This window comes from Echiichthys vipera (genome assembly GCF_963691815.1).
Source record: "Echiichthys vipera genome assembly, chromosome: 12".
Taxonomy (NCBI): Eukaryota; Metazoa; Chordata; class Actinopteri; order Perciformes; family Trachinidae; genus Echiichthys; species Echiichthys vipera.
Window position 1 is genome coordinate 23,258,550 of NC_139837.1, and position 26,973 is coordinate 23,285,522.

The 26,973-nt window shown below is 39.1% G+C and overlaps 2 protein-coding genes across 3 annotated transcripts; one reads left to right on the forward strand and one right to left on the reverse strand.

Moving 5' to 3' along the window:
- Positions 1-4,345: 4,345 nt before the first annotated feature.
- On the forward strand, positions 4,346-15,373 carry tnfaip2b (tumor necrosis factor, alpha-induced protein 2b). 2 transcript variants are annotated; one of them, XM_083924872.1, is made up of 12 exons: positions 4,346-4,351; positions 5,420-5,623; positions 6,643-7,288; positions 8,266-8,377; positions 10,118-10,240; positions 11,710-11,804; positions 11,906-11,998; positions 12,111-12,237; positions 12,395-12,514; positions 13,669-13,824; positions 14,003-14,124; positions 14,753-15,373. In XM_083924872.1, exons 2-12 carry the CDS (start codon positions 5,476-5,478, stop codon positions 14,901-14,903), a joined length of 1,893 nt encoding a protein of 630 aa, XP_083780998.1. In that variant the 5' UTR covers positions 4,346-4,351; positions 5,420-5,475; the 3' UTR covers positions 14,904-15,373. The 2 variants fall into 2 exon arrangements, with proteins under 2 accessions (XP_083780998.1, XP_083780999.1); XM_083924873.1 differs by lacking the exon at positions 14,753-15,373 and adding an exon at positions 14,277-14,387.
- Positions 15,374-18,659: 3,286 nt separating this feature from the next.
- On the reverse strand, positions 18,660-26,699 carry LOC310955082 (exocyst complex component 3). The gene is made up of 10 exons (XM_083924817.1): positions 26,549-26,699; positions 25,805-25,922; positions 24,007-24,093; positions 23,792-23,892; positions 23,521-23,622; positions 23,212-23,329; positions 22,976-23,083; positions 21,036-21,191; positions 20,823-20,944; positions 18,660-19,904 (listed from the first exon to the last, which is right to left on the reverse strand). Exons 1-10 carry the CDS (start codon positions 26,680-26,682, stop codon positions 19,748-19,750), a joined length of 1,203 nt encoding a protein of 400 aa, XP_083780943.1. The 5' UTR covers positions 26,683-26,699; the 3' UTR covers positions 18,660-19,747.
- Positions 26,700-26,973: the final 274 nt, after the last annotated feature.

A 26,973-nucleotide genomic window follows, 5' to 3' on the forward strand; every position in this document is an offset into this window, starting at 1 on the left:
TGTTTATCACATTCACACATTCACACTGATGGCAGTGGATATTTACATACCATCTAATCTAATGTAACCATTCACACCACATTTACACGCCCATGCGCAGCACGGGGAGCAATTCGGGGTTCAGTGTCTTGCCCAAGGACAATTTGACATGTGGACCGGGGGAGGTGGGGTTTAAACCGCCAATCTCTGGAATGGAGGACAACCCACTCAACTACTGAGCTACAGTGTGATGCAAACATTTAGTTTGGCCCTTTCATATATAAAATGTTAGTGTTAATAATTCTTCAGTCAGGTGACAAACCACTGCAGAAGAAGAGGATACAACAACGAAGTAAAGCTTTATTTATATAGTACTTTTTAAAACACACAGGTACAAAGAACAACAAGACCACGTCATAAAAGTCTCTTGTTTCATGTGTTAATGTGAGCGAGGTTAGTTTTCAGCTCTTCACTGGATGTTTAAGGCTCATGCTTCAGTCACGTAAAACTGAGAAAGACTTCCCAGAAACATGTTATTTCCAATAAAGGCTCTCTCTTCTCTAAAAAGCTGTTTGCAAATGTTTCGACTCATGCTGCATGTGGTAGTTGTGGTGTCGGCTTGTCCCGGTTAAACTTTTGGTGCTGATGCAAGTCTGTGCAGCTGCTGGTCGGATACTTTCACTTTTCATTCTGCTCATGTTTTGCAGAAGTTGCCTTCACCGTGAGTTGTAAGGACTGTTGACCAAAACAGTCCTTGTGTCATCGTGGAAAGAAAACAGTGAAAACGAGAAAACAGCACGAAAAACTGACACATCTTTCAAATCTTTTTCTCATAAATGTGATCAATGATCCGAATGCCAACACAAGGACAAGAGGTGATGAGACAAGACAACTTATGAGTTCAGGTCTTTCAGCTGATATATTATTTAACTCAAGTCTTAATTTCTATTGTCTCAAATAAGTTGAGCTGCTCCACAATCTTTCAAAGTAGAGCTGCAACGATTAGCCGATTCATCAGTTAGTTGTCAGCATTTGAATGAATCGCCAATTATTTTTGATAATTCTATTTTTTCTATAGTAAAAAATATCTGATATTCATTCATTCATTCATTCATCTTCAACCGCTTATCCCGGGGTCGGGGTCGCGGGGGGTGCTGGAGTCAATCCCAGCTGACATCGGGCGTGAGGCGGGGTACACCCTGGACAGGACACCAGTCTTTCGCAGGGCACATAGAGACGTAATCATTTCTGGTTTCTTTCCCCATTTATGACGGAAAAATGGATTTCCTTTAAGTTGTGGACAAAAATAGACATTTGAGGATGTCTTCTTGGGCTTTGAGTGACATTTTTCACCATTTTCTGACATTTTAAAGACCCAACAACTGATTTATTAATCGTGAAAATGATCGACAGATTAATCAATAACTAAGAAATAAACGTTAGATGCAGCCCTATTTCAAGTACACCTGTTTTGGAATCACTGCTTTTAGTCATAGATATGCATCAATACCCCATCACATCTATCAGATCATCTAATAATGTTGCAAAGGAATATGAGCTGAGTGTGTGAAGTGCTTAAAACCACGCTGCTTATTTATAAATCACAGAGGTGTTTCACTTAAACGTATTTAAAAATAGAAGTTCTCACGGCCGGAGCAGAGAAAACACATTTAAACCTAAACTCACTCCAGACTTCCCTGTTTTCTCTGTCCCTGTAATTATGAATAAATGTAAGGTTTCGCCTCTATAATAAACATCTTACCCACAGGATGAGAAACATTTATAACTGCACACACCCTTTGTGTAAAACACGCGTTTCATTCTCATAAGTGTGAGCTCTCAGAGGAAATGTGTCTTGGTAAAAGAATGGAAAGAGCACACTTTCTCAACGCATGCATGACATAACCGACATCCTGAATATATCAAATATGATTTGCATCTCATTCTCAGTTCAGTGTTGAATCGACCTGCTGCACAAATGCACCTGTGAGCTGCCTACAGGAAGGATGTGTCTGACTCTTCGCTGCTGTTTTCCCTGCACGTCCTGCAGAGCTGAAGGTAAGAAAAGACAATAACAACGGGCTTTTATGGAAGTCAGAGGTTGGTACTGACAACACACAACTTCCTATACTGTAATTCTTAGGCTTAAACTTAGATTTAGTCTTTAGTATGTATAAGTTTTAAGAAGTGAAACACGATAGTGGCATGATGTTTTAGGGGCAGGGATTGTCCAAGGAAGGACACAGAGAGTCCCTTTGAAGAAAATGTCACTTTTTCAGATTCAGCTGTTGGACTATCGATGATCAGAAGCTTACAAGCTCACATTCTGTAATGACTTGAGGAAGTCTCTGAGCGTCCTGCACACAGGTCAAACCACACTCCTCTCCAAACTAATCTTAGAGGATCTGTGGTGTCAAAGAAAAGGAGAAACACCACACGCGCACATGTTACTTCTACAAAGTGTTTAATAAAATCTCAGAATATTTTGGACGGCCGGTGGCACAGTGGTTAGAGCAGTCGCCCAATGTTAAGAGGCTGAAGGCCCTCTAGGCAGCGGCCGTGGGCTTGAATCCAACCTGTCTCCCCCTCTTTCTCTCATCCCATTTCCTTTCCGTCCTATCTAATAAAGGCTTGAAAATCTGCCAAAAAACAATCTTTAGAAAATCTCCTAATATTTATATTACATCTGACTGGGATATTTCAGTTTTTAATTACTTAAGAAAAATGTCTGAAAGTCTTTTTGACTTTGACATTTTGGTGGGATAAAGGGTCAAACACAAAATGTGTAGAGAGATTAGAGGGTCTAAGAACTTTCTGAAGGAAAAAGTGTTACTGTCACCGACAGAAGTCATAATTCTGCTGTTTTGCTCACTATGTCAAATTCAAAGTCCAGCGCACTCACTTTCTACACCCCTACTTCAGGTGCCCTTGCTCCGACCACACCCATCTTTAGACGCAGCACTCAATTTGATCTCAACTACATACCTGTAAAGTTGGTATCGGTATCGTCCACGGTTGTGATGCTTTTGCAATCAAAGAGAGACTTTGTTTTAGAGAGAATGAGGGTACTGTCAACGTTATGGTATAATGTGCAAAATCAGCATAACATGTCATGGATGGATGGTTGTGGAGGAAGCGTTGAGGAGTCTGTTATCTTGTGGTATGGCAGCGGATTCTTCTGTATCGCTTGATCGACTGCAGCACGGTGGTTATTGTCTTTTCCTGTGAACTCTGCGCAGGAACCTCGCCTCACCGGTATCACTGATGCTCGGTAGATTGGGACCAATGATGGTCTCTGTGGTTTTAATCACCTGCTGCAGAGCACAGCTGTCCCATGCTGTACTCAAACAGGCTAGTTGGTTATGTTTACAGTCAGGATACTTTCTTTTGTTAGAATTTGGCAGGGTGATGTAGGCAGGGGTCCGCCTTCGCCTCCTTTATCCTGAAGTCAACGATCAGCTCCTGGATGTTGAGCAGTGGGTTGTTCTCTGAGAACCACCCTGCACGAGTGCTCATTTCATTTTGAGATGACGTCTCATCATTGTTTGAAATCTTTAAATACTTGATTAAATGTACTTGTACTTAATCACTGGATGAAAACAGAGCTTTTCTTTGCATGGACGTGTATTGACATTAATCTCTGACAGGGCCATTCATTTTGAAGGTATCTAATCCTAAATTTATGCTGGACAAATTGCATTTTTGACCTGTTGGTGGTGCGAGAGTTGACGTTAGAGGATCACCAAAGCTCGTAGGATTCATCCACTGGGAACCATAAACGTCTGTACAACATGCAAGAACAATCCATAAAATTCATCCATCCATCCATCTTGAACCGCTTATCCCTATCGGGGTCGTGGGGGGCTGGAGCCGATCAACGCTGACATCAGCGTGAGGCGGGGTACACCCTGGACAGGATATCGCAGGGCACATAGAGACAAACAGAGACAGACAACCATTCACACTCACAATCACACTTACGGGCAATTTAGAGTCATCAATTAACCCTAACACGTGCATGTCTTTGGACTGTGGGAGGAAGCCGGAGAATCCGGAGGAAACCCACACAGACACTGGGAGAACATGCAAACTCCACACAGAAGGGCCCCAGCCAGGATTCGAACCAGGAATGAAATGTCACCTCTTGCTGTGAGGTGACATTTCACTTTTAACCAAAGACAAGTGGCCTTGGTGTGCCTAATAGGAAAATCCAGCTGTGTGTGTGTGTGTGTGTGTGTATGTGTGTGTGTATATGTGTGTGTGTGTGTGGTGGACTTTCCACTGCTCATCATCCTAAAGCAGGAGGAGCCTGTTAGTTGCTTTTAAAAGACAGAGCCAGCTGTAGTCTGGTAACAGAGCAGCAGGGATCAGGGTGAGTAACAGCTGCTGAAAATACTACTACAGATATTATTCTGCATGTCTTGACCGGTTCGTAGTGTTTTACTTTAAAGAAAGCTTCTGAGCAACTTTCTTTATATTTACAATTACTGTTTAATATGCTGTGCAGAGACAGGTTGAGCTTTCCCCTCTTTACTTATTTGTTTGTTACTTTTGTTTGTTAAGTTCTGATTAAAAAAGGATTTGTTTTACAGTTACTTATTAATGAAGCTGAAAGGTAAATGTTATTATTTAAAGCTTGTGTCTTGCTTTACTGTTTACTCTCCTGTTTATAAGTGTGTTATTTGCACATTTCATGTGGCATTTTTATGTACGTTCACTCTGTCTTGTTCATGGAATACATATTATTTTGCTTTTATAAACACACCGTGATGAGGATAATGATGACAGTGGTTCCACTTGACACTATGCTGTTAAGATGATATCAAAATAGAAATATAGTGGTTTATTCTTAGGATGGATACAGGGGAAAAGAGTTGGTTTATGCAATAAATGTGTTGAAGATTTGTATATGTATGGAGTAGGGGTAGGACCAGAAAAGCATAGTGCTTGTATTATGTTTTCTGTTATTACGGTCTATCTTGTTATTTCCTTTAAAATATCTTCTTCTTTTTTTAATGTTTCGAAATACAGTGCATTCTATTCTATTCTTTATCATGTAATTGTATCTCCTGATTTTATTTATTTAAAAAATAGCAACCATTTTATTTTGAAAATAGCACCGGAAGCATGTTGGGTTAGGATTTCTTAGCTAACTTATTTTTCATTTTTACAAAAGATAATAAAATACCATTATATTGTCGTTTAAAAGGCAAAGACAGAATTGAAAGTGAATTTAAAGCTATCAAAAACATTTAAAAGTTGGAAATTAAGAGACAGATAAACTCAAATTAAAATAAAAAAGCTAAACTCGAGTATATGTCATTTGTAGCTTGCTTGCTCGCTAAATGCTAACGTATTTTAGCTTTTCACATTTTTCTTTTTTAAACTAACAAACATTTTCCGTTTTCTTTTTTGTCTCCATATGTGTATTTAATGTTAGATTTATCAAAGCGTGTCTCAGGCTGTTGGTCCCGACTCTACTCCCGGACAGCAACGATGCGGACTGAGACAGACGGGTTCAGGCTGAACTTCCTCCCGCACTTCCGGAGAGGCTGCAGGGGTCAGGCCGCAGCCGCCGCTGCTGTCGGCACCGCCTCCGCCACCGATGGACCCCGCTCACTGGTCCACGAGAGGCCCCCGACCGGTCAGTCAAGATAAAACTGTTTGGGAGCATACAGTTTTAACACTTTTTGATTTTTACTTCATTATAATTATTTAACTACAATTATTCGAGTTTTACTTTACTGCAGTTGTATGGCAACATCAGTTAAACTTGAAGATTTAAATTATCAGTACAAAATATAGATCAAATAATAAAGTATGATGTATTATTATAGATTAAGCCACCCAGCGTTCTGTAAAGTCATTCACATAAGCTGCACATTTACCAGCTGCAACATGAATGCATCAGTCATTATAATTGAGTAATATAATCATTCTGGTCATTCTGAGTAATGAGTACTTTTACTTTTTGTACTGTAAGTGTTTTTATATGCTTAAACTTTAATACTTTGTATTTTTATACTGTGGTATTACTGCTTTTACTTAAGTTATATAATATTACCATAGCAAGATAGCTCAATAATAAAAAATAAAGCTCAACCGCTTTAAGTCTCTGTTGAATTAAAGAACGTGACAAAAATAGATAAAGTCTTGTAAAATTACATTCTGGACAATTGTGAGAAATAAAAGACAGAAATATTAAGACATTTAAAAAACAAATGCAACCACTTTGCGTCATTAAAACACAGATGAATTACTTCTTAAAGCAGAACACTGTAAACTAAAGACCATAGAATCACTTCCCTAAATAAACAAATAACAGGAAGAAATAGAAGTACTTTCAGGAACAGAGACATCCTGTAATAAGTGTATAGAAGGGACAGGGAATATTTAGAGCATTGTCACAGCTGAAATTATAAGTTAAAGGTGTTTTAAGAAGAAAAAGTGAAACATGTGATGGTTCAAGCCTCTGAACTTTTCGTCTTTTACATGATAGTAAACTAAATAGTGTAACACTACAGGGCTGTTGTAAATTGTAAAGGGAATTCCCCACTTAATCAAGAAAGTACTTGTAATTGTCAGCTGCAGCCTTAACCATTATCTGCATTCCTTCTATCCATTTTTTTACTATAACTAACGTCTGCAACTCTTCTCCCTCAGTGATCCTCACGTTTGAGCAGAGGCTTGAGGCTCAGCGCTTGAGTGAGGCCGGTCAGCTGCTGATAGAGAGAGAGGAGCGTCTGTTTGGGGAGATAAACGAGGCAGAGGCACTGACACGTCATGAGGAAGAAGTCAGCAAGCTTGCTGCAGACCACAGAGCCCTGGAAGGCCTTGTGCTGCAGACTCTGAGACTATCTCTCAACCTGGGTGAGGTCAGCTTGGACGCTCTGACGTCCGCTGTGAAGGCTGTGAAGCAGGAGGAGGGCCAGGACCAGCGGTGGACACAGAGGGATCGGACACCTCCGGCATGGAGGCCCAGCGGCTGGAAGGGTCTCCATGACTCAGCGCTTCGCAGCTTGGTGGAGGAGCGTATGGACAACCCTTCAACGCCACCTCCTGATGACCAGGTGGGCCAGTCCACTATCCAGATGGACATCAACCGTATGGGCAGGCAGCTGAAGGAAGACCTGCTGTGTGTGGTGGACGTGTTGAAGAGCTGCTACCCGCCCGACCTGGACATCTGTAACTTTTACTCCAGGTTGTACCACCAAACCTTCAGCGCCAGACTCCGAAAGATTGCCGACTTTGGTCTGGGGGACAAGGACACCACATTCCTGCTGCGCTGGGTCCACGAGTATTATCCACTGTAAGCCATGACCTCAACTTGTGTTTAAAGTACTAATATTTACGTTATTATGTTTGTATACTTTTATCCTGAGCATAATCACTGACATCTGTTAGTCCATCCAAGGTCCAACTGGTTGATCCAAAGTCAACAAGTTGTACTTTAATTGAGTATTTCCATTTTAGGCTATTTTATACTTCTACTCGACTACATTTTGGAGGCAAATGTTGTTCTTTTTACTCCTAATAATCTCAGTGTTTTTGGTGCTGGCCTCCCTTGCTCTTTTGTCACAATAAGGGCCAAAACTTCCACATGTATTAAGCAAGTATTTCGATGAAAGAGTCCGTTCATTCTTTCCACAGGAGAAACTCTTTTTGTCTTGTTCCCCCCTATAACAAAAACTTAGAAAAACTGTTCATCGCTCTCATATTATGCAGTAAAAATTAACGTTTTCAGTTCATTTTGAGTTTCTTCTACTCTTCTCACTCTGCAGTTGACGTACAGTATATATGAGGGCTTTCAAGTAGACATTGCATTATGTTAAGGTGTCACAAGACAAACAGGTTGGGTACCACTATAACAGAGCTAAATTGGACTTTGTGTCTTGTGATGGATGCCAGGTGGAGACTATGTGAAGTGATGTAGAAATACAACATAGTTCAGAATGCACCTCTAGAACTTTCCATCTGTCCTTCATTATTTTATCACGTGAAATCAGTTAAAGGAATGAGGAAGCAGCACTTTCACCCTCAACTGATCAGGGTGATTACAGGACAAAACAGCTAGGGCCCTAAAGTTGTGCAACAGTGTAGAAATCTGTTGCAGGAGGGGCACAAATCCAAATTTGGTTTTGCAGTTGCTTGACACAGCCACACCTTGATGTTCACAAACCATTATTTCCATGTGTTTTACTGAAAAAAGAATACTTTGCTGCCTGTTCTTTTTGTGAAATGTTGAAGTAAAGATGCAAACATTAACATATCTTCTCTCTGTTTCAGAATCCTTCAAAAGCCGGAGCTGGTCAGTGAGATTGATATTGAAGCATTGGGAAAGCTGCTGCCAAAGAATTTACTGGAACCTCTGGAGGAGCAATTCCTGAGCAAACAACAGGTAACCTAAGCTTTTGGTTTGGATTTTAGTTTAGCTGTTTATATTTTGCTAGTGTTTTACTTAACTTAAGCTTAGGTTCAGGTCCAGTGTTTGCATGTTTACACCAGCAACAGTCTTAAAGTTGCAGTCGGCAACATTTTTTTGATCATATTCACTGACACAGATTCTATGCTCCGATAGAACAACATAAATCATTGCATATAAAACGCGTCTACGTGCACCTAGAGCTTGTTGTTTGTTTTTCAAAAATCCACAGCACCCGTAACATCCTGTCCACTCAGCACAGGGCTGTGTGAGAGCTGACTGGCAGTTCGCACACACCACATATCCCCCCTCCCCCCCTACCTCTGTGTAGCGTGTACTCCATGCTGTTTATTGATGAGAGAAGACACAGGCGCGTTCACAGGAATCTGGTGCACGCACACTGACGAGCACTCCATGGGAGGAAGCTGAGGAGCGCGGTAGTAGTCTGGGAGGGGCGTGAGAGTTTTATTCAAAATTTGACTGAGTCAACTCGATCTGCCAGACTTGCCGACTGCAGCTTTAAGCTTAGTTTCAGGTCCAGTGTTTGCATTTCTACACCAGCAGCAGCCTTAAAAAACCTGATGTTTGTCTGGAAATCGTGGAATGGAATAAAAAAAGTCGGTCCAGAGTGACATGTCTCAGCTAGAGACTGACACAGGACTGGATTTTCACTCCCGTCCTGTCCCGCTCCCCCCAAAAAATCCGGCCCCGCCCATTCCTGTTACAGAATTAAAAAAATGAAAATATCTGGTTATTACTCCCACTCCTGCCAACTCCAGTTTTTAAAAGCAGTTGTTTTCTTGATGTTCTGGTCAACTTTTTTTTAGATGTCCTAATGATGCAGTAAAGAACAGTACATTTAACCTTCAGTATATTTGATCGTACCTGCATTCTTTCTAACATGATCCTGGATATCGGCTTTTTCCACTGCTGTGTCCATTTTCTTTCACTTTATTCTAGTTTTTTTAATAAGTAGGCTACTTTTCTCAGCTCTTATATTAATAATCTCATGAGGTTGTGTGCAAACCTATTGCAAAGTGCGTCGTCAGTATGCGTCATTACGCCAGTCAGTGATTGGCTGCATACAAAAACAAGGATTACTCCAACCAGGAAGAAGGACCAGACGGGAGAGAAGTAGATCAACAACAGCCTTTATTTATATTATGACCGTTAAAAAAAAGTGTTCCAGCTCCTGCCCACACGGAAGTAAAAATCACTCCCGAATCACGGGAGTCCCGGAAAATTGTCAGTCTCTTGTCTCAACAACTAGGGGTCGGGTTGGCATGAAATATTTTGTGTATGATATTCATGATCCCCGTAGATGAATCCTAGTGTTTTGGGGCCTCTTGACCTCATCTCAATCACCAGCATCAGGCCACAGTTTTCTCTTATAAACAAAAAAATATATATAAATCTAAAGCTTAGATTGCTGAGATTGTTCCTTTTAATTTTAACAACAAGATGATATTTTTTCAAAATCTTTGCTTTATCATTAAAGCATAGCTTAATTATTAGTTTTTAACATTTTCTGTTGTTTGAAAAGAACAGAGTTTAAGTTTTACAGAGACATAATGATAATGGAAATTCATCCTATATGTTTGCAGTGTAATGTGTTGTTGTAGCGTGTGATATCTATACTGTTCTGTAAACGGTGTAGAAAGACTGTTTACTGTTAATGTATTACCAGTGAACAGCAGCATGTTGTCGTGCATTCAGGATGAGCTGACGACGTACATCGGACGTGTCCTGGAGGAAGAGAAGCAAAAGTGGACCAAAGGAGAGGAGCCGACGAATGAGGACGGCTGCTTCACCAGTCCTGTGGCCTACGACATCATCCAGGTACAGTTTTCACAGGACAACATGATGTCAAAGAGGCTATTATCAATATTTAAGTATCACAGCAATGTGAAAGGTGTTGCGTGCAGTGATGAACCTACAGAGAATTCCCACCTGAATCTGCAGCTCCTCTCAGTTTTCTATGAGTTTCAGCTCATTGTTTATCCGCCAGTCTGCAACTTTACTGTTCTGGTTCACTCTGGCCGCTCTCGTAGCGTCGTTTTAAGAGAAAAGCTGTCAAAAAGCCACTGTACTCAGCCGACAGACACAGTTAGAGACCAGCTGCTGAATACAGTGGAGCATTCTAGCAGCTAAAAGTTGGTCTAATAAAAGAAATACAGAGCAAACATAGAGTGAATGTGTGACTTACACAAAATATCGTCACTGTCAAAAACTTTGTATTGCCACATTTAGACGTTTTAATATTTCTTCATAAATGAGTGCTATTGGTCACGCTTCACGTCTGTGTGTGGGTTTTATAAAGTTTTAACCAATGAAAAGTATGAAAAAAGAGCTTGTGACTAAGTCTTGTTACACCATTGGATCCTCAAACTGTCAGCGAAAACCTCAAGTACTTGGCGGTTAAAAATGATGGTTTTGGACATACAAGGTTTCTGCCCAACAGCAACCATATGTAATTGTCTGCCACCAAGTTCACCAAGTTCATCAGATTAAAAAGAAGATAAAATGTCAATGTTGTGTTCACAGCTTGTTTACACGGCCCTTGAGTGGACAAACAAAAGCTGTAGTCACAATCTCAACATAAAAAGCTTCAAACTTTCGTTATATTCTGTAAATGTCGCTGTTTGTGGGATCAATAGTCAATCTCATGTTGATTTGACAAAATCACAAAATCATTGATCCTGACAGACTGATTGAAATCACTAAAAAATAAACGTTTTCTCCCAATCTAAGCTTCTTGTGATCATAAGAGAATAGAATAGCCTTTATTATCATTGTATTGCATGCAACGAAATAAGAGTACAAGATACAAGACAATATAAGTACAATTAAAACAACAATATAAAATAATAGTTTATGGATACTTAAAACAATTAATGGTGTGTATATATAAGAATAATTAGCTATATACATGTGAAAAGGGGAGTGGTTACATTTTGATAATAATATAAATAATATAAATATAAATGCTTTTGCACTTATAATGATATTGCACATGTGTGATAAATAACATTGTAAACAGGGCAATATTACACTATATGATATTGCTCATAGCATGTAAGAGATAGAGATAAATGCATGATGGTACAGCGTCAGGTAATGGGAAAGATAAAAGCCGCTGTAACCGTGCGCGCCGCCATCTTGAAAATATGAACAAAATGTAAAACATCACGTTTCCTCTGCTCTGCCGTTTGGACCAGGAAGTGACTAAATAGCCATTTCACATGTTAAGTGAAGCCAAACTTGTTTTTAAGAGCTGACATTGATCTGTGTCCTCCATCTGTCTTTAGCTTATCAACGGTATCGTGACTGCAGCTGCAAAAGTTGTGGGAGACCTGCATAAGGCCCAGAACATAACGTGCCAACTGAAAGATTTGATGCAGAGGTAACCAGACTGATGATTTTCTTCTAAATAAAGTCACTTAAAAACTTTGGTAGTGAAAACCAACTTGGTTTGTTTTTTGTTTGTTTTTTCACCTCCTGCAGGTTCAAGAGCTTCCAGAACGACATCATGAAGCAAAACAAAGCAAACAGCCGGGCGTTCATCAAGGCAAACCTCGGCTGTATCGAACAGTTCAGGTACGTTTCTGACATTTAGGAAGCGTGGCGTGACGGGACGCACATCTGGCTATATTCAAGATCAACAAAAGAAAGTTTCTGAGCTAATGTGACTTCTGCGGTCTCTCTGCAGGGACGTCCTCCAGACGAAGAAACATTTGTTCACAGAGAATGTGCAGAAACACTGTTTGCAAGTTCTGACTGACATGAAACAATCTGCCCACGCGTATTTATTAAAACCTGTGCACGAGGTCCTCAGGGTGAGTTACGACAGATGCAAAGGCTTTTCTTCTCATCCATCTTCTTAATCTGAACCCTTGCAATATCTAGAGCATCATTTTTTTTTGTCGCAAATTATCTGCTACGGTGCATGTAAGTGTTTATGTGTCTAATGCATCATGTTTGTGCCTTACGCAGCCACAGTACCGCAAACTGGGAACCAACGACTGGCTGCAGAAGAACCTGTTTGAGAAGCTGCTAGTCAGCATTGAAAAAGAGCTTCGGGATCTTCAGGGTTCGGTTAAATCCTGTCACCAGGTAGACATGAAGAAAGCATGAAACACACTTACAGTAGATTCAATTCAAAGGGGAAACTGCTGTTGTTTGACTACAAATCGTGTCACTAACAACCATGTTCCAAAGCAAACTCCAGTGTGAATGTTTTCATGTATTTTTCCTTTCAGGGCGTCATTTCCATTCATTTTCATACAGTATGAAAAGCAGTAACGCTTGGGATGTTTTTGTTTTGTTTGTTCTTGCGATACAGTTCCGATACCTGAACTTACAGGTGCAGATCTGACACCAGTGCATTAAAACTAAAGCCTTGCACGCTGTACACGTCACTTTACTGGTGGGACTTTCCAGGGTAAAATGTTGCCAAATTGCTGACATTTTGTTAGCTCTCACTAACGTTACACTCTCCTCTAGCACTGCACGTGTTGATGTTTGCCTGTGTAGCGTGAATGAGATATCATCACGTAATAAATCACAGAAAATAAATACATTTTCGACTTAAACAAGTACTTGCCAGTGGCAGCACAGCACAACCTGCTGTGTAGGCTAAATATGATGCTGTTGCTCTTTTTTCCATTTCCTCTGATGGATTAAACAACTCGAGACAATTTCTAAAGTTTGCAGACTGATTTTCAAACTAAAAGAAATGAAAGGAAACCAGTGGCTGCCTGGAAGTGAGGAAAAGTGCATTCAAAACTCTAAAACACTGCGATATAGTTTGCAAAAGTATTTTTAAGTAATTTTTAAATTTTAAATTCAAGTGGAAATCCACTCATACACACCTGGACACTCTTCTTCTTTTCTGTGCAACAACTTAACCCTCCACTTAAGTGCTATAATTTAATTTAACTGATTTTAAGACACAATGCCATATACAATCCTATATATTTTATCTTTATTTATCTATATTCATCCTCTATGCAGTTCTCTACATTTATCTCATTTGATTTCATTTTCCATGAATTTTATTTGACTTGTAGTCTTATCTCCACTTTCTATATTTAGAGTTTATTGTTTATCTTATACTGTATTTTTTTATACCTCCTTATTTTCTGTCATTGTGGGAGTTATCCCAAAGTGATCAATAAAGTCTAAATTTAGTCTCTCTCTTTTAGTTTAAAAACTTTCTTGCTGATTCAAACGTGTTTTAAACCGATTTCTGATTGGATTCATTTCAGAAGCTGATTGGCCAGTTGCACCAGGAAGTGGCAGCAGAATATGTGAAGAGGCTCCTGAAGGGACACATCAAGCTAAAGGACAAGAAGCAGCAGCATGAGGCCTACGAGATCGTGAAGGACAATGCAGAGAGTTTGCACAATTTATTCGTCAAAATGGTGAGAAAAGTGCTCGAAACGAAGCATTTATTTTTGGTTGCAGTTATACATCAGAGATTATTCGTCACTGAAATGCCCACAGAGGGTGATTCAACATGTGATGTAAGGAAAATCCACAGTGACACAAAAGAAGAAATGAAACAAGGAGCATGTGGATCAAACCGCTCTGTCTTCACAGGGATCAGAGGAGGACTGGTTGAAGGAAATCCTGACCAAGATTGCAGAAGTGCTGAAACTCCAGGACCTCCCCGCCATTCAGATGCAAGTTGTATCACTGGGAACTGCTTACCCTGACCTCAGGTAACCTTTCGCACTAACACACAATATATACAGCGTCTCTCTTAAGGACCTGCTGCAGTTTGTTGTCTGGAGCATAATTCACCTAGTTAGGACAGAATAGCATCGTGATGTGAGAGGTTTACGTACGTTAATGTGAAGATAAACAAACCCAGTTTTCACACAGAGCTGAGGGCGAACAGGAAGTGTCGATGAATTCAGATGTTTCCTGTCTGCCGGACGATGTTGGGCGCTAAAAGCAGACCAGTGGAGCGCGTCAGTGAGAGTGATACGCTGAAACAAACTGAAGTACTGCAGTGAGATAAGCAGCACACAACAGGAGATTCTCAGAGTCGAATGTGTTCTCACTTACTGGAAATACTTCATACGTTGGGTAGAGCGGGCAGGGGGCAGCACATGACATGGAAGATCACGTGGTCCATTCATAATTTGGTCTGAAACAACCAAGTCTCTTATTGTTCTTACCAATAGGAGTTCAGAAGTGAGCAACAGCTTGAAAAACTGAATATCCAAATCAGTTACGAGAAGTAGAATATTCATGTCCAGCCCTCGTGATGATAAATACATACATTTATGGGATTCATTTAAATGATTCTTTTAAACCTTTTTGTCTTCCTTCTTTCTCCCACAGTGAGAAACATGTTTCAGCTCTGCTCAAGCTCAAGACCAACCTCTCCAGAGCCGACAGGAAAACCGTCAAAGAGATTCTGTCGGACACTTTGAAGGAAACAGGAAGCACCGTCTTCTCTCGCCCGTTTTTCTCCATGGTTCAGGTCAAATGATCTGTAAAATCAGATTCAGTTCTCATTTTGGGTTGCACAGTGTTATGTATTATAGTTTTTGTGTGAACGTGATGAGTTGAACTCAAATGTCACATGGAATGGACAGAATATTGTCTGCAGATTGTAAAATGATGGAGTGACTGTGTTTGTTACTGTATGAATGAATAAGCTACAGGTCACAATAGTGCTGGTAGATATGGTGCTTTTTACTGCTGAGAAACCTGTTTTTTTTATATAAATAGGTCAGTGTCTGCATGTGTAATTAATCTGATAGTGTATAGTTTTTTACATATCACATCAGTATTATTTTTGTATCATGTATATTTTGTCTTACATGTGCAAAAAAGGGAGAGGTCAAGCTTTCATTTTTAATAGTTTGACTTTTTTATCTGACGTCATCTGCTGTACAGAATATTGTTAGAGAAAGTGCTGAATCTAAGTTATGTTATGAATAAATGTGGTGAAACCTGTGTTTGATTTGACGGTGATTTTCTTCAAATAATCTTGAGCAGTTCATTTTCACTTCTGTTGTACATTTACATCCGCCACAAAATCACCTTTTGTAGAGACAAACAACTATTTATAGAAGTCAAAGTTTTACTTTAAATGCAGCAAGTTGGAGCACAACATTAACATTTAGTGCAGGAACAAAAAGTGCATTCAGAAAGACTTTTTGTTACTTTGCAACTTCGTTTTTCCTTCATCAATCCGCAACAATACAAGGAAAACAGGCCTTCAGAAGTTTTTAAAAATGTATTAAAAAGAAATAGCACACTGACACTTGAAATTGAGATCAGATGCGTCCCATTCCTCTTTTATTGGAGTCCACCTGCATTAAATTCAACTGATTACACCTGATTTGGAGGCACACACGCCAGTGGGTAGAAGGTCTCAAAGCTGATATAAAACCAAGTTGTACGCTCGAAGGATCTTCCTGTAGAGCTCAGAGATGAGGCATGGCCAGTACTTTTAGAAAATACTCCACTACAGATTTCTGATAGCATGTTGTAAGTAACGTAAGATTGATGGAGTTAAGGTACGTCATCTAAATACTTTGGATAACTTCTGGAATACTTAAAAATCCTCTTGTCTGGATGGCATATTTCCAACAAAAAAAAGCTGAGCCATGGATTACTGAACAGGCCTCCCAAAATGTTGCTGAAAAAAACAATCACAAATAGGTGCTAAATGACCACGAACAGATACAAAACAACTACAAATGACCCAAAATGACCACAGAGATGCAAAATTAGCACGAAAATAAGCTAAATGATTGACACAAATCGATCAAAAACATGTACCTCATCATTCAAAATGACTAAAATAGATGCAGAACATTCAGAGATGCAAAACAACCACAAAGGAGCACGAAACAACTAAAAATGGATGCAAAACAGTTACAGAGATGCAAAAGAACAATAAAAACCACCACAAGGCAGTGCAAACGACTAAAAATGGATGCAAAATACCACAAAGCGATGACAAAATGACTGAAAACAGATGCAAAACAATCACAAAATGACCTCTGAAAGAACCTTTTAGAAGAAATGTTGAGCAGTGAGGTCAAAGGTTAGGGTATTTAATCCACTAATGCACCATTTCAAAGACCAGTAAGTGACGAAAGCACCACAAGGAGACTTGAACAATCCCGGGAAATCCACGAGCCTCTTTTGTGAGAGACTCTTCGCACTGAGCCAGTTTATTATTCCTGACTAACAACCGCAGCTCTTTCAGGATATGAATCAGCTACAAATGACTGTCGGCATGCAGTCTTTTTTCCTGAAAGCCTGTCTGTGTTTGTATATTGGCGTAGGAGGATGGAAGACGGGGGGTCAGAGCTACAAGTTCCCCTCGGAGAGCAAGAGGGAGTGAAGGAAGCTGAGCTCGTTAAAAGCTGCTGGTGGTAAACTGTACTGGGAGAAGTGAGGCTGAACAGTGACTGGAAGCTGGCCGGAGGAAATCCAGCAGTGGTTTCCTGACACCGCTAAGTCACAGGTTAGAGTTCGTCAGCCTGGCATTGGTCATTAATCAACTATTTATAGTTTTATTATCAGTTTTGAGTCATCCATGTCGATTTATTTCACTAAACACTAAACTAAACACAAAAACATCCCGTCAGTCTCAGCTGTATAGGCCAACTTTGTGCTATTATCATGGACGGATTATATTACTATGAGAAAATGGGCCCCTGGGAACAGACATGTTTTTTTTGTTTCTCTTTGTGGTCATTGTACGTCCATTTTGAGTTGTTTTGTACGTCTTTGTAATTGTTTTGCACCTCTGATTGTGTTTGCATCTATTTTTAGTCATTTTGCATCTTTTACTGGTGGTTTTGCATCTATTTTTAGTCATTTTGCATCTTTTTGTGGTGGTTTTGCATCTATTTTTAGACATTTTACATTTCTACATTGTCGTTTTGTTTTTCTCTGTGTTCATTTTACATCTATTTTTAATCATTTTGCATCTATTGGTCATTTTTTCTCTCATTTTGTGTCTAATTTCAGTCATTTAGCATCTCTTTGTGGTCATTTTGTGTGTTTTTAATATAATGGGTCAGGGCCCCTGACTTTATGGGCCTGAGCTTGGTAGACCCGTTCAGTAATCGATCCATGGTGCTAAGGCATTGGGGTCCAAAGTTTCCCAACTCAATATCATCTTAAAATGACACATTGAGACCTTTCAAAGGGTTTTATGTTCTTAGCCATGTTGTTTCTTCTGGATCAATATGTTGAAATCACCTGTTTATAGCCTACTGATGTAATACTCCTTAAAACCTACACCTCAAATGGGATCAAAATCGCTCTCTCTCTATCTATGTCTTTGTCTCTCTCTATCTATCTATCTATCTATCTATCTATCTATCTATCTATCTCTATCTAACCAGTATTTGAAAAATAGAGAAAAGTGACAATAGTGTAACAAAAATATGAATTCTTGTTCCTCTCATCATGCTGTAACCCCTCACATTTATGTTGGGACCCTTTGAGAGGTCCCAACCCTCACATTGAGAACCACTGTGTTTGAGTCAGTGGTGTCTGAAGCAACAATTTCCCATTTTGGTACATTGATGTGTGTCTCCACCTAGCGATGGAGCACAGGACAAACAACCAAAGTCTGACTTTTTATTGCATCATTTTATTCATTGATTTGCTGACAGAAAAATAAAAGTGTCTTTGTGTCCCAGTTACCTGATTAATAAGCTTCTAAACAAAAATAAACCACCACAGAAGAATACAGTATATAACAGTCTTAAAACAAAAAAAGGGAATTGAATTAAACCTTGTAAACCAACACAGCCCACTTCACACCAAAAGTAGTTACAGTGAAATACATTATTAAAAAGTTTAGTATTTAAAGATCAAGTTAACCCACATCTATGCCCTGATTTAGAGGATAAATACAGCAAAATGACTCAGCACAATCTGCAGTTCAAGTGTAATTCAGAAGTGTTTAAGTTACTAAAACAGAAAAACCTTTAACAGTAAAAAGTTTTATTGTTGTGACTGATTGTAGCCTAGAAAATAACGGGAAAGTGTTTTTTTAATGTGTATATTCATATAAATAGATAAATTAAAACTTGTATGAAATAAGTTAATGTAAAAATATGAACAAAATAATGGAGCATCTGTATCAGTGCAGTTCCATTTCTTTTACATTGAGTCGTTCCAGCAGTACACAATGTAAATGAACGTATTTCCAAACTTAAGGTAAATAAGAAACTGACCATTTAGGATAAGAATCGAACAAAAAGGCCATTTTTTTTATAACAGAACAAACACTTTTGTTCTCGTCTTTGATTATCAGAGCTCAACAATAAAAAAATCTTCCTTTTTATTAAAATAAAAGTAAATGTAACTAAACGTGTCTACAGTCTTTTGCACAAAACCAAATTTCACTGGTGTGAAAACATTTCCCCCTCAAACGTAATCCACTTAAAGTGCTCCAGTCTCCTCGGGACGTAAATAACTTCAGAGGTTGTACAAATACCGCATCACAGCGCCGGAAAAAACAAAATGGACGCTGTATCCAACTGTGTGAAGCTGAAGACATCCTTAAAACAATATAGAAACGATCAAATGTGCAAGAATTCATAAACAACGATCTACTGCGCAGATCACGTCCTCCAATCAGAGTCCAGAAATGGAATAAAGAGAACTATTAGACGTCTGTGGAGTTTATTAGCAGTGTTCTGGTGACCAACCTTACGTCAAAGTCACCTACCAGTCGCCGTTTTGTGCCGTTAAATAGAACGTCATATTTCTTAAGATATCATATATTGAGAATACGTTGCTACGGCTCATTCAAGAACAGGTGACGGAAGAGAGACCAGACATGTTACATTGTAGCAAGCTCGAACATTTTCGTTTTTTGGTCCAAAATAGCTAGCTGTTAGCAAATGACGCGTATACTCTGGCATTGCTAAGGGATGCAACTATGTCATGCCGAGATATCGTCCCGTTCTGAACTGCTAGTCTAGTATTCAAAGACAAGTTTTAAACAAGTTTAAAACCACAATATACATAATAATGTTTTTTATGGTTTCAAACGCTGACTAGCATATTAGCATTTCTTTCTGCTTCATTGGAATGCAGTATGTGTGTATTTTCTGAAACAATGTGAGGCCAACTCATTCATGAGCAGCCACTTGTACACAGGTTAATCTCTTATGCATCATAACTTGTAAAAACCTTGTGTAATACGTCTGCTTCTCTATCAACAGATGAGATGAGACCAATGTGACACCAATAAAGGAGTGAACATTAACAGGATTCAGATGATCTGAAAAACCTCATGACTCCTGAAACCTCTTTGCTTGTTGTGGTTGATCTTCATCACTGAGCTGCTCAGCCTTCACAAGCGGTAAGACATGAAAACCAGCGTGCAGGTCTGGGTCTGGGTTGATAGCCAGGGAGGTCTTCCAGGGTCATCAGCACCTTTCTGATCTGCCATTGGGAAAGACCCTTCCATTGCAGCAGTGCAGGCAGGAGCTCCAGGTCCTCGCTGCAGACAAAACACCAGGAAGAGCAGGTGAGGTACTGCTCCCCTAATGGCTACTAGATGCTTACTTTAAGAAATACATATACCATAGACTGTGTTAAAGAAGTGAACGTAGTATTGTATAGAAGTCAATGAGAAAATGAGCCTAAACTTGTTACTTAATGTATTACCTCAGTAAACATTGTCCTAAAGAGTTTATGGAATCAACCTCTAGTTTCAAGTCTCCTTCAATATAGCATGATGTTTATTTAGTCAATGATGGTCCCATTTAGAGTCAAATAGACTATAAAGCAGGGGATGCATTGGGGCGGGGCTACCATGTGATTGACAGGTTGCTATCAAAATGACGACCTGTTAATCAAGATGTAGGGTTAAAAATGTGAATCCATGGCACTGTGTACATATAATTTTTAAATTAATTTGTTTTGGGTCTGTGTTTTTGCGTTTGACCCTCTCACTGTGTGTTTTCAGTCCATGAAAGTTAGTTTTAGTCCCGTAAAAATGTCATAAAAGTCAGCTGTCCCTTTTTTCTGTCAAGTACATTTAGTTTTTTTGCTAGCTGACATTAGCATCCTAATTATTATCACAGTTCATGTGAATTATGGATGCACCTTTGCTCACCAAGCTACTACTTAACACTAGAATGAGCTGATGACTTAGCCCCACCGTCTCATCCAATCATGGTCACTTCTGGCTCCAAAAAAAAAGCAAGATGGCAACGTCCAAAATGCAAAAACTTGAGGCTTCAAAATGGTAGTTCACATACCGACGGGGTGAGAAATTTAGATTTTTATGGCTACGGTAAAATGATGGTTGGTTTCCGATTAAAGAGCCGTTCTTCTAAACGTACACAGACAGCCAAAGCAACACTCGGGAAACAAACGGTGATACATTTGTGTAAAAAACATCAGATTGATTTACCTCCATGTGCAACATTCCATCTGCATGCTTCCAACTATCAACATCCACGTCTCAATACTTTTGCACTCCAACAGCTCTTTGACCTTGAGCAGCATGAGGTTACACTGTTGGACGCCAGGAACCTGAGACAACATAAACACACGGGTCAGGACCTCAACCGGAATAACTGTCACTGACAAGACACAAAAAAAAAAGCAGGTCCGCTGATCTCACCAGGTCTGAGATGATTTTGTGAAGAAACTCAGCATCTTCAGCGACGGTTTGTCCAACATCCTGACTCCAGCACCTGCTCAGTTTTCTCTGGCTTCTTTGGATGAGATGCTTGAGATAAATGTGGACGATGAGCTTGTAGGCCTCGTCCATCACTCTCTGAGAGACACAAAGACGGACAGAGATACTGTTTAGATTTGGTCAAGAAGAAGTATTTTGACACAAATTTAACAGGGAAATGCATCAAGAAGTAAAAATATATATATTCTTTTTTTACAATTTATGTAGAAATCATACGTTCATTTTCTGCATGTAACAGGCCTATTGTTGCTTTTTGAGTTCCTTTTCTACGATTATACGAAGCCATTGACGAACAATCAGCATCTACACACTCGATGTAGACACTAGATGGCAGTATGCACCTTTAAAGTTAGTTTATGTCAAACATTTCATTTGAATTCTCTACAAAAACCAATGCATGTTGTGAGGTACTTTACTACCTCACAGTGCAGAAATTCTTTTAACATTGGGGGGACACATATCAAGCGGGGGTCTGGGAGTCCTTCCCCAGAAAATTTAGGGACTCAAATACTTAACTTCCTGCGTTCAGGTGCAGCAAATAATAGTGGAAGTGTTTTATTTATGTAAGGGTAAACACAAGTGAAAAATTAAAACATAGAAATCTAATAATGTGACTTGAAGCAACTAAAATCTCATATTATTATTGACGATGCACGATGATATTGGCAAGCTATCAGTATCGGCCGATAATAACTGATAATGTATTATCGGATGATAATGTATTATCGGATATCGGATAACACAACGATATAATAAACCGTAACCGATAAACAAACAGACTGCTGCTTCTTTGATTAGATCAGATGAAATGCCCAACGGCATGAGGATTATATGCACAGCGCGATGTGACACATTTTTAAGTAGGTTGTATCTCACTTTTGTTTAAAAGCAATTGTCATAAATAAATATGGCATGTTTTACATAACATAAGTTTAGGCATTTTTCATATTTTGAACAAGGAATTAATATTTTATCATTTTAAGCTTTGTATTTTATTCTGCATTTGCCAGTGGGTCAACACGATAAGAGTACGTATAATAATCATAGACTGTATAAAAAATGGATGTGGCGTCTCCGTCAGTGTCCGTTCTCTCAAGTTGATCCAATCGTCCTCGCCTCGCCCATCTTGTCAGACTTTGACATTTCCTCTGACCAAAAAAGGGCATGTATGTGACGTTGGGGGGGGGGGGGGGGATACGTCCATCTGGCTGACGTATACCTCCAAGGAGAAGTGAGGGCCAGAAGCTAGCTGTCACTCAAGAGACCACGCCCCTAATTATTCATAAACTTTAACCTCCAATAAAAAAAAAATTAGCCTGGTACAAAAAAATCCACCCCCTCAGTGTTGTCATGGACCTAAACATACAGACAAGAATGTTTTTTTGTACCAGGCCTTAAACAGGTTTGATGATGCTGTGGAAAGGGCCTGTTTAACATGGGGGTCAACGAGAAACTGCTCTATTATGAAACCTGCCCCTAGTGGACACTCATAGAACTGAAGTTAGGTGTATGGGGAAAAAAAGAGTATATATTTATATTAGTTTGGATATTGGTTATCGACCAAATGAGTTGTGAATTTTCAGTATATCGGATATTTGCAAAAAATCCAATATCGTGCATCCTTGATTATTATATAGTTTTTCTAATAATGGCCCTCCTACTCCATTGTAGTTGAGGTACTAGAATTATCTCTTTTAGTTATTGTTCTTGCTCTAATTTGTGGCTCCATTACAGCAGCTTATTTTTCTGTTTTTAACATGTTATTTCTGATTTAGGGCGCGGTAAACCGCTGCTTTTGAGGTCGCATACTGCCCCCTACTTTACCAGAGGCATTGTTGCTGTCTGAAGCCCTTTGAACACACCTCTTGTATATCCCGATAGCACGACAGCTCGGAGAAAAGACTCTGTACTGCGTCAATCAAGAAGACAAATTCCTTGTTCTCTGATTTGAAGTATTTCTTCAAGTGGCTCTGTGATTAAACAAAAACATTAGCATTAGTTTGACAATTCTCTATAGAAATATATGCCCCATTTGAAATTTAAAACATAATTATGTAAATATATATACACATTATATTTATGTTTGTTGAACAGCTACCTCTGCACTGTCAGTGACGAATCTCATCAGGAGTTTCAAAGTAAAGGCCTCCATGTGTTCAAGGGCGTCCACAGTTTCCGTGAGTAGGCTGCTTTTAGTTTTGGTCTGGACATGCCGCCTGAGAGGAAATACCGTAATAAATCATCATATTTTTTTTCTTACGTCAAGCCTTCATTCATCCTGTGCTGAGTGTATTGAAATTGCATTTCCTGTTTTAAGAGTGTGTTTTTATCATAAACCTTGTTTGCAAGCAAAATATATTTATGTAATGAGAACAAATTTGATTTGAACTGAATTAAAAATACTCACTTGAGTTGTTGACAGTTGTTCAAAGTCTTGAAGAAGTGTTTTGTTTCTGGTTTGTCCATTTTTGCTCTTTTTTCAAGAATCTCAGTCTGTTCAGCCTTGTACCTACAAACCAAATAAAATACTGTTATGTGCAGTTCAAACATAAAGATGAAGCCTTTGATAGACGATATCTACAGTATATGAACTCAGCATGATAACAGAATGAAATGTGAGTATTTATTTAATGTAGAGTGTGGGTGGGAATCTGTGTAGATAAATCATTTATTCTTACCTTTTTAGAAACCTCAGCAGTTCCTGGAAACAAACCTCTTGCACATGTTCGGACAGTCTTCGGCTGATTTTGAGTGCCTGTTTGGGCATGGCATCAATGCACTTAACGAGAAATTACAACAAAAGAAACAATGTTATTATACAACAAATAAACAGAAAAGCAGAGCAAAGAAAGACACACTATCAGAATGTGTCGTCACAACAAGAAATATATACCTGAATTGTGTCCAAATAAAGTTCATCATGAGCTCTGTTGCCTCTCTCAGTCTCCAAAATATTCTCCAGGAATCCTCTGATCTCTTTCTGGGGACCAAAAAGAAACACACACACACACACACACACACACACACACACACACACACACACACACACACACACACACACACACACACACACACACACACACACACACACACACACACACACACACACACACACACACACACACACACACACACACACACACACACACACACACACACACACACACACACACACACACACACACACACACACACACACACACACACACACACACACACACACACACACACACACACACACACACACACACACACACACACACACACACACACACACACACACACACACACACACACACACACACACACACACACACACACACACACACACACACACACACACACACACACACACACACACACACACACACACACACACACACACACACACACACACACACACACACACACACACACACACACACACACACACACAATTATATTCACACATATCACACAAAAATGAGAAATTGAAAAGAATAGAGAGGACAAAATAGTCATCTAAAATAAAATAAATATCAAATATATGCACTTTGGATATTGCACATTGCTGGATTGTAGTAGTTTAGGTTATACTGTTTGTTTGTTTGTTTGTTTGTTTGTTCGATTGGTTGAAAAGTATATTTCAAATATGTAAATACAATTAAAACAGAATAACGATTATAATAATAAAGCAAAAATGACCGTACCATTGAAGGCAGACAAAGAAATAAAACGTAAAAATAGAAAAACACATACAAAAATAATTTAAGCAAAAAAAATAAAAAAGATTCAATTCACATATTCAAAAAGGGGTGGTAAGAAGTAAAATGTATTTAATCCCACCCCTTCGCCATAATTCTTAGTCTTTCTTAGTATTTAATTATTTATAGTCTGTATAATCTGAGTCTAAATATGTACAGGGAATATAAAAGGTATATTTACAAAAGGTGCATTGGCTGTAACTTAAGAAATGTAATGTAGAGCAGAAATAGCAGCAGATAAAGTGTGGTTTTGATGTTACTGGGTCACTTAAACATGAATATAATTCTGGATGAATAAATGACATTAACATCCGCAGGTGCTGCTTTTATTCATCATTTCTCCACCAGGTAGCTGCTTTATTTTAAAATGAGTTTCAATCAAATATGCCTTTATGAAAGTGAAACTATGTTTTATATATTTCACCGTGAATTAATGTTGTACGTCAAAGCTTAAAGTTATGAAAAAAAGTAATTCAGTGAAACTTTTCAAAATTATTGAAGAATATAAACTACAAAAAGGCTCTTAGGCTTTATTCTCATTTAATTATTGATGCTATTTGTATGTTTTTTTGTTTTATTATTATTGTCATTATTATTATCATCATTGTTATTATTATTATATTGTATTATAATGTTTGCACCTTCATAACCACCTGATCCTTTATAATACTGTGAATGAGCCATAATGTTTGTTTTGTTAATTAAAAAAAGAAAAGAAGAAAAGCTACAGCCGTTAGTTATCAAACTGCAATCTGATTGGCTGTTCCCCAAGTGCGGGCGTTGTCATTGGCTTTAAAGTAAATACAGTATTTTGTTTCAATCATCGCAGTTTTGTGTTCTGCTTCTGGGAATTAACTTGTCCCATCACCCCATTCCACTTAAATCATACCCCCAAGTATTAAGTGTATGCATAAGCAGCCTAAACACTATAATAGTTATTATTCTTACCTGCACGTTTTCAAGCAGTTTGTCCTGTGCCCTTTTTATCCACTCTGTGATCAGAAGGAGGTCGACTTTTTTTATCGGATCCATGACTTGAAGGGCAGCATGACCGAGCAGCTCCTGACTGGGAAAGTACCACAAATACCAACATCAGAGCTGCATGTTTCACTTCGGTATCTAATATTCTACTAAAGGAAATAAAAGAGTTATTCAGAATACAAGAGGAAGATGGTATGAAGCTGCAGCCAGTAGGGGATTAGCTTATCTTAGCACCAAGACTTGTCACGGCGGGAAACAGGTAGACTTGTTCTGTCCAATAATAACAAAATACACCAGCACGTCTAAAGCTTTGTGTTTAATCCGAAATACTAAAATGCAAAAATAACAATTCACACCTTTTACAGTGGGTTATGTGTGAGACTATTTCTTGACTGAGACCTGTAAACATTCAGCCAAGAAATAGTAAACATTGTTGGTTTTTCCAATAAGATATTACATGTAAATTAGTGAGTATCAAAGGGTGCTCGTGGATCTATTGAGGGCTCAGGTTAGACAGAGCTACATTGGCAGTTTCCCCCTGTTTCCAGTATTTATCATAGAGAGAGTGATATTAATCTTCTCTTCCAACTGCAACAGGGAATAAGCACACCCTGATACAGGTCATTAGACGTATAAATCAACTTTTAACTTTGTTGAGGTTTGAAGCATAAAAAAGAAAGATACAGTAGGTAAAAGTGCAGAGATAGATACCTCAGGTATGTGTGTAGGACCCACTTCATCAGCACAAAGGAATTTTGGGAGGTGCTGATGTTGAGGAGTAGACCATCGAGGTGATCAAATGTCTGACGATGGTAGCAGTCAATCAGACAATCAATCCACCCCATAGACTCCAACAGGGGACCCAGTCTCAAAAACTCATTGCACACAGTTTCCTGCACCTTTGACAGATGCAGATGGAGGTTCTGGTTCACATCTGCTGGTGGCTTTGGGAAGTGCTGGGACACAGATCTTTGTATGAGGCCATCCTCCGAGGTGTTGGCTTCAGGGGCCACGTGTAGAAGCTCAGCTAATTCCTGAAGTGTGATCTTCTCCTTCTCCTCACTCTGCAGGCGTCGTTCCTCGTTGGAGTTGAAGTTGTTCTGAGCCACAGTGTTGTTACACCGCGGACTGACCTG

Bases quoted from the DNA above. Each gene is read 5' to 3' on its own strand.
- tnfaip2b (XM_083924872.1), top strand. From the start codon at position 5,476: ATGCGGACTGAGACAGACGGGTTCAGGCTGAACTTCCTCCCGCACTTC. The intron at 8,378-10,117 runs GTAACCTAAGCT...TCGTGCATTCAG, and splicing joins AATTCCTGAGCAAACAACAG to GATGAGCTGACGACGTACAT. The intron at 13,825-14,002 runs GTGAGAAAAGTG...CTGTCTTCACAG, and splicing joins ACAATTTATTCGTCAAAATG to GGATCAGAGGAGGACTGGTT.
- LOC310955082 (XM_083924817.1), bottom strand. From the start codon at position 26,682: ATGGGGTGGATTGATTGTCTGATTGACTGCTACCATCGTCAGACATTT. The intron at 23,084-23,211 runs GTAGCTGTTCAA...GTTTAATCACAG, and splicing joins TCGTCACTGACAGTGCAGAG to AGCCACTTGAAGAAATACTT. The intron at 21,192-22,975 runs GTGTGTTCAAAG...TGTGTCTCTCAG, and splicing joins GCTATCGGGATATACAAGAG to AGAGTGATGGACGAGGCCTA.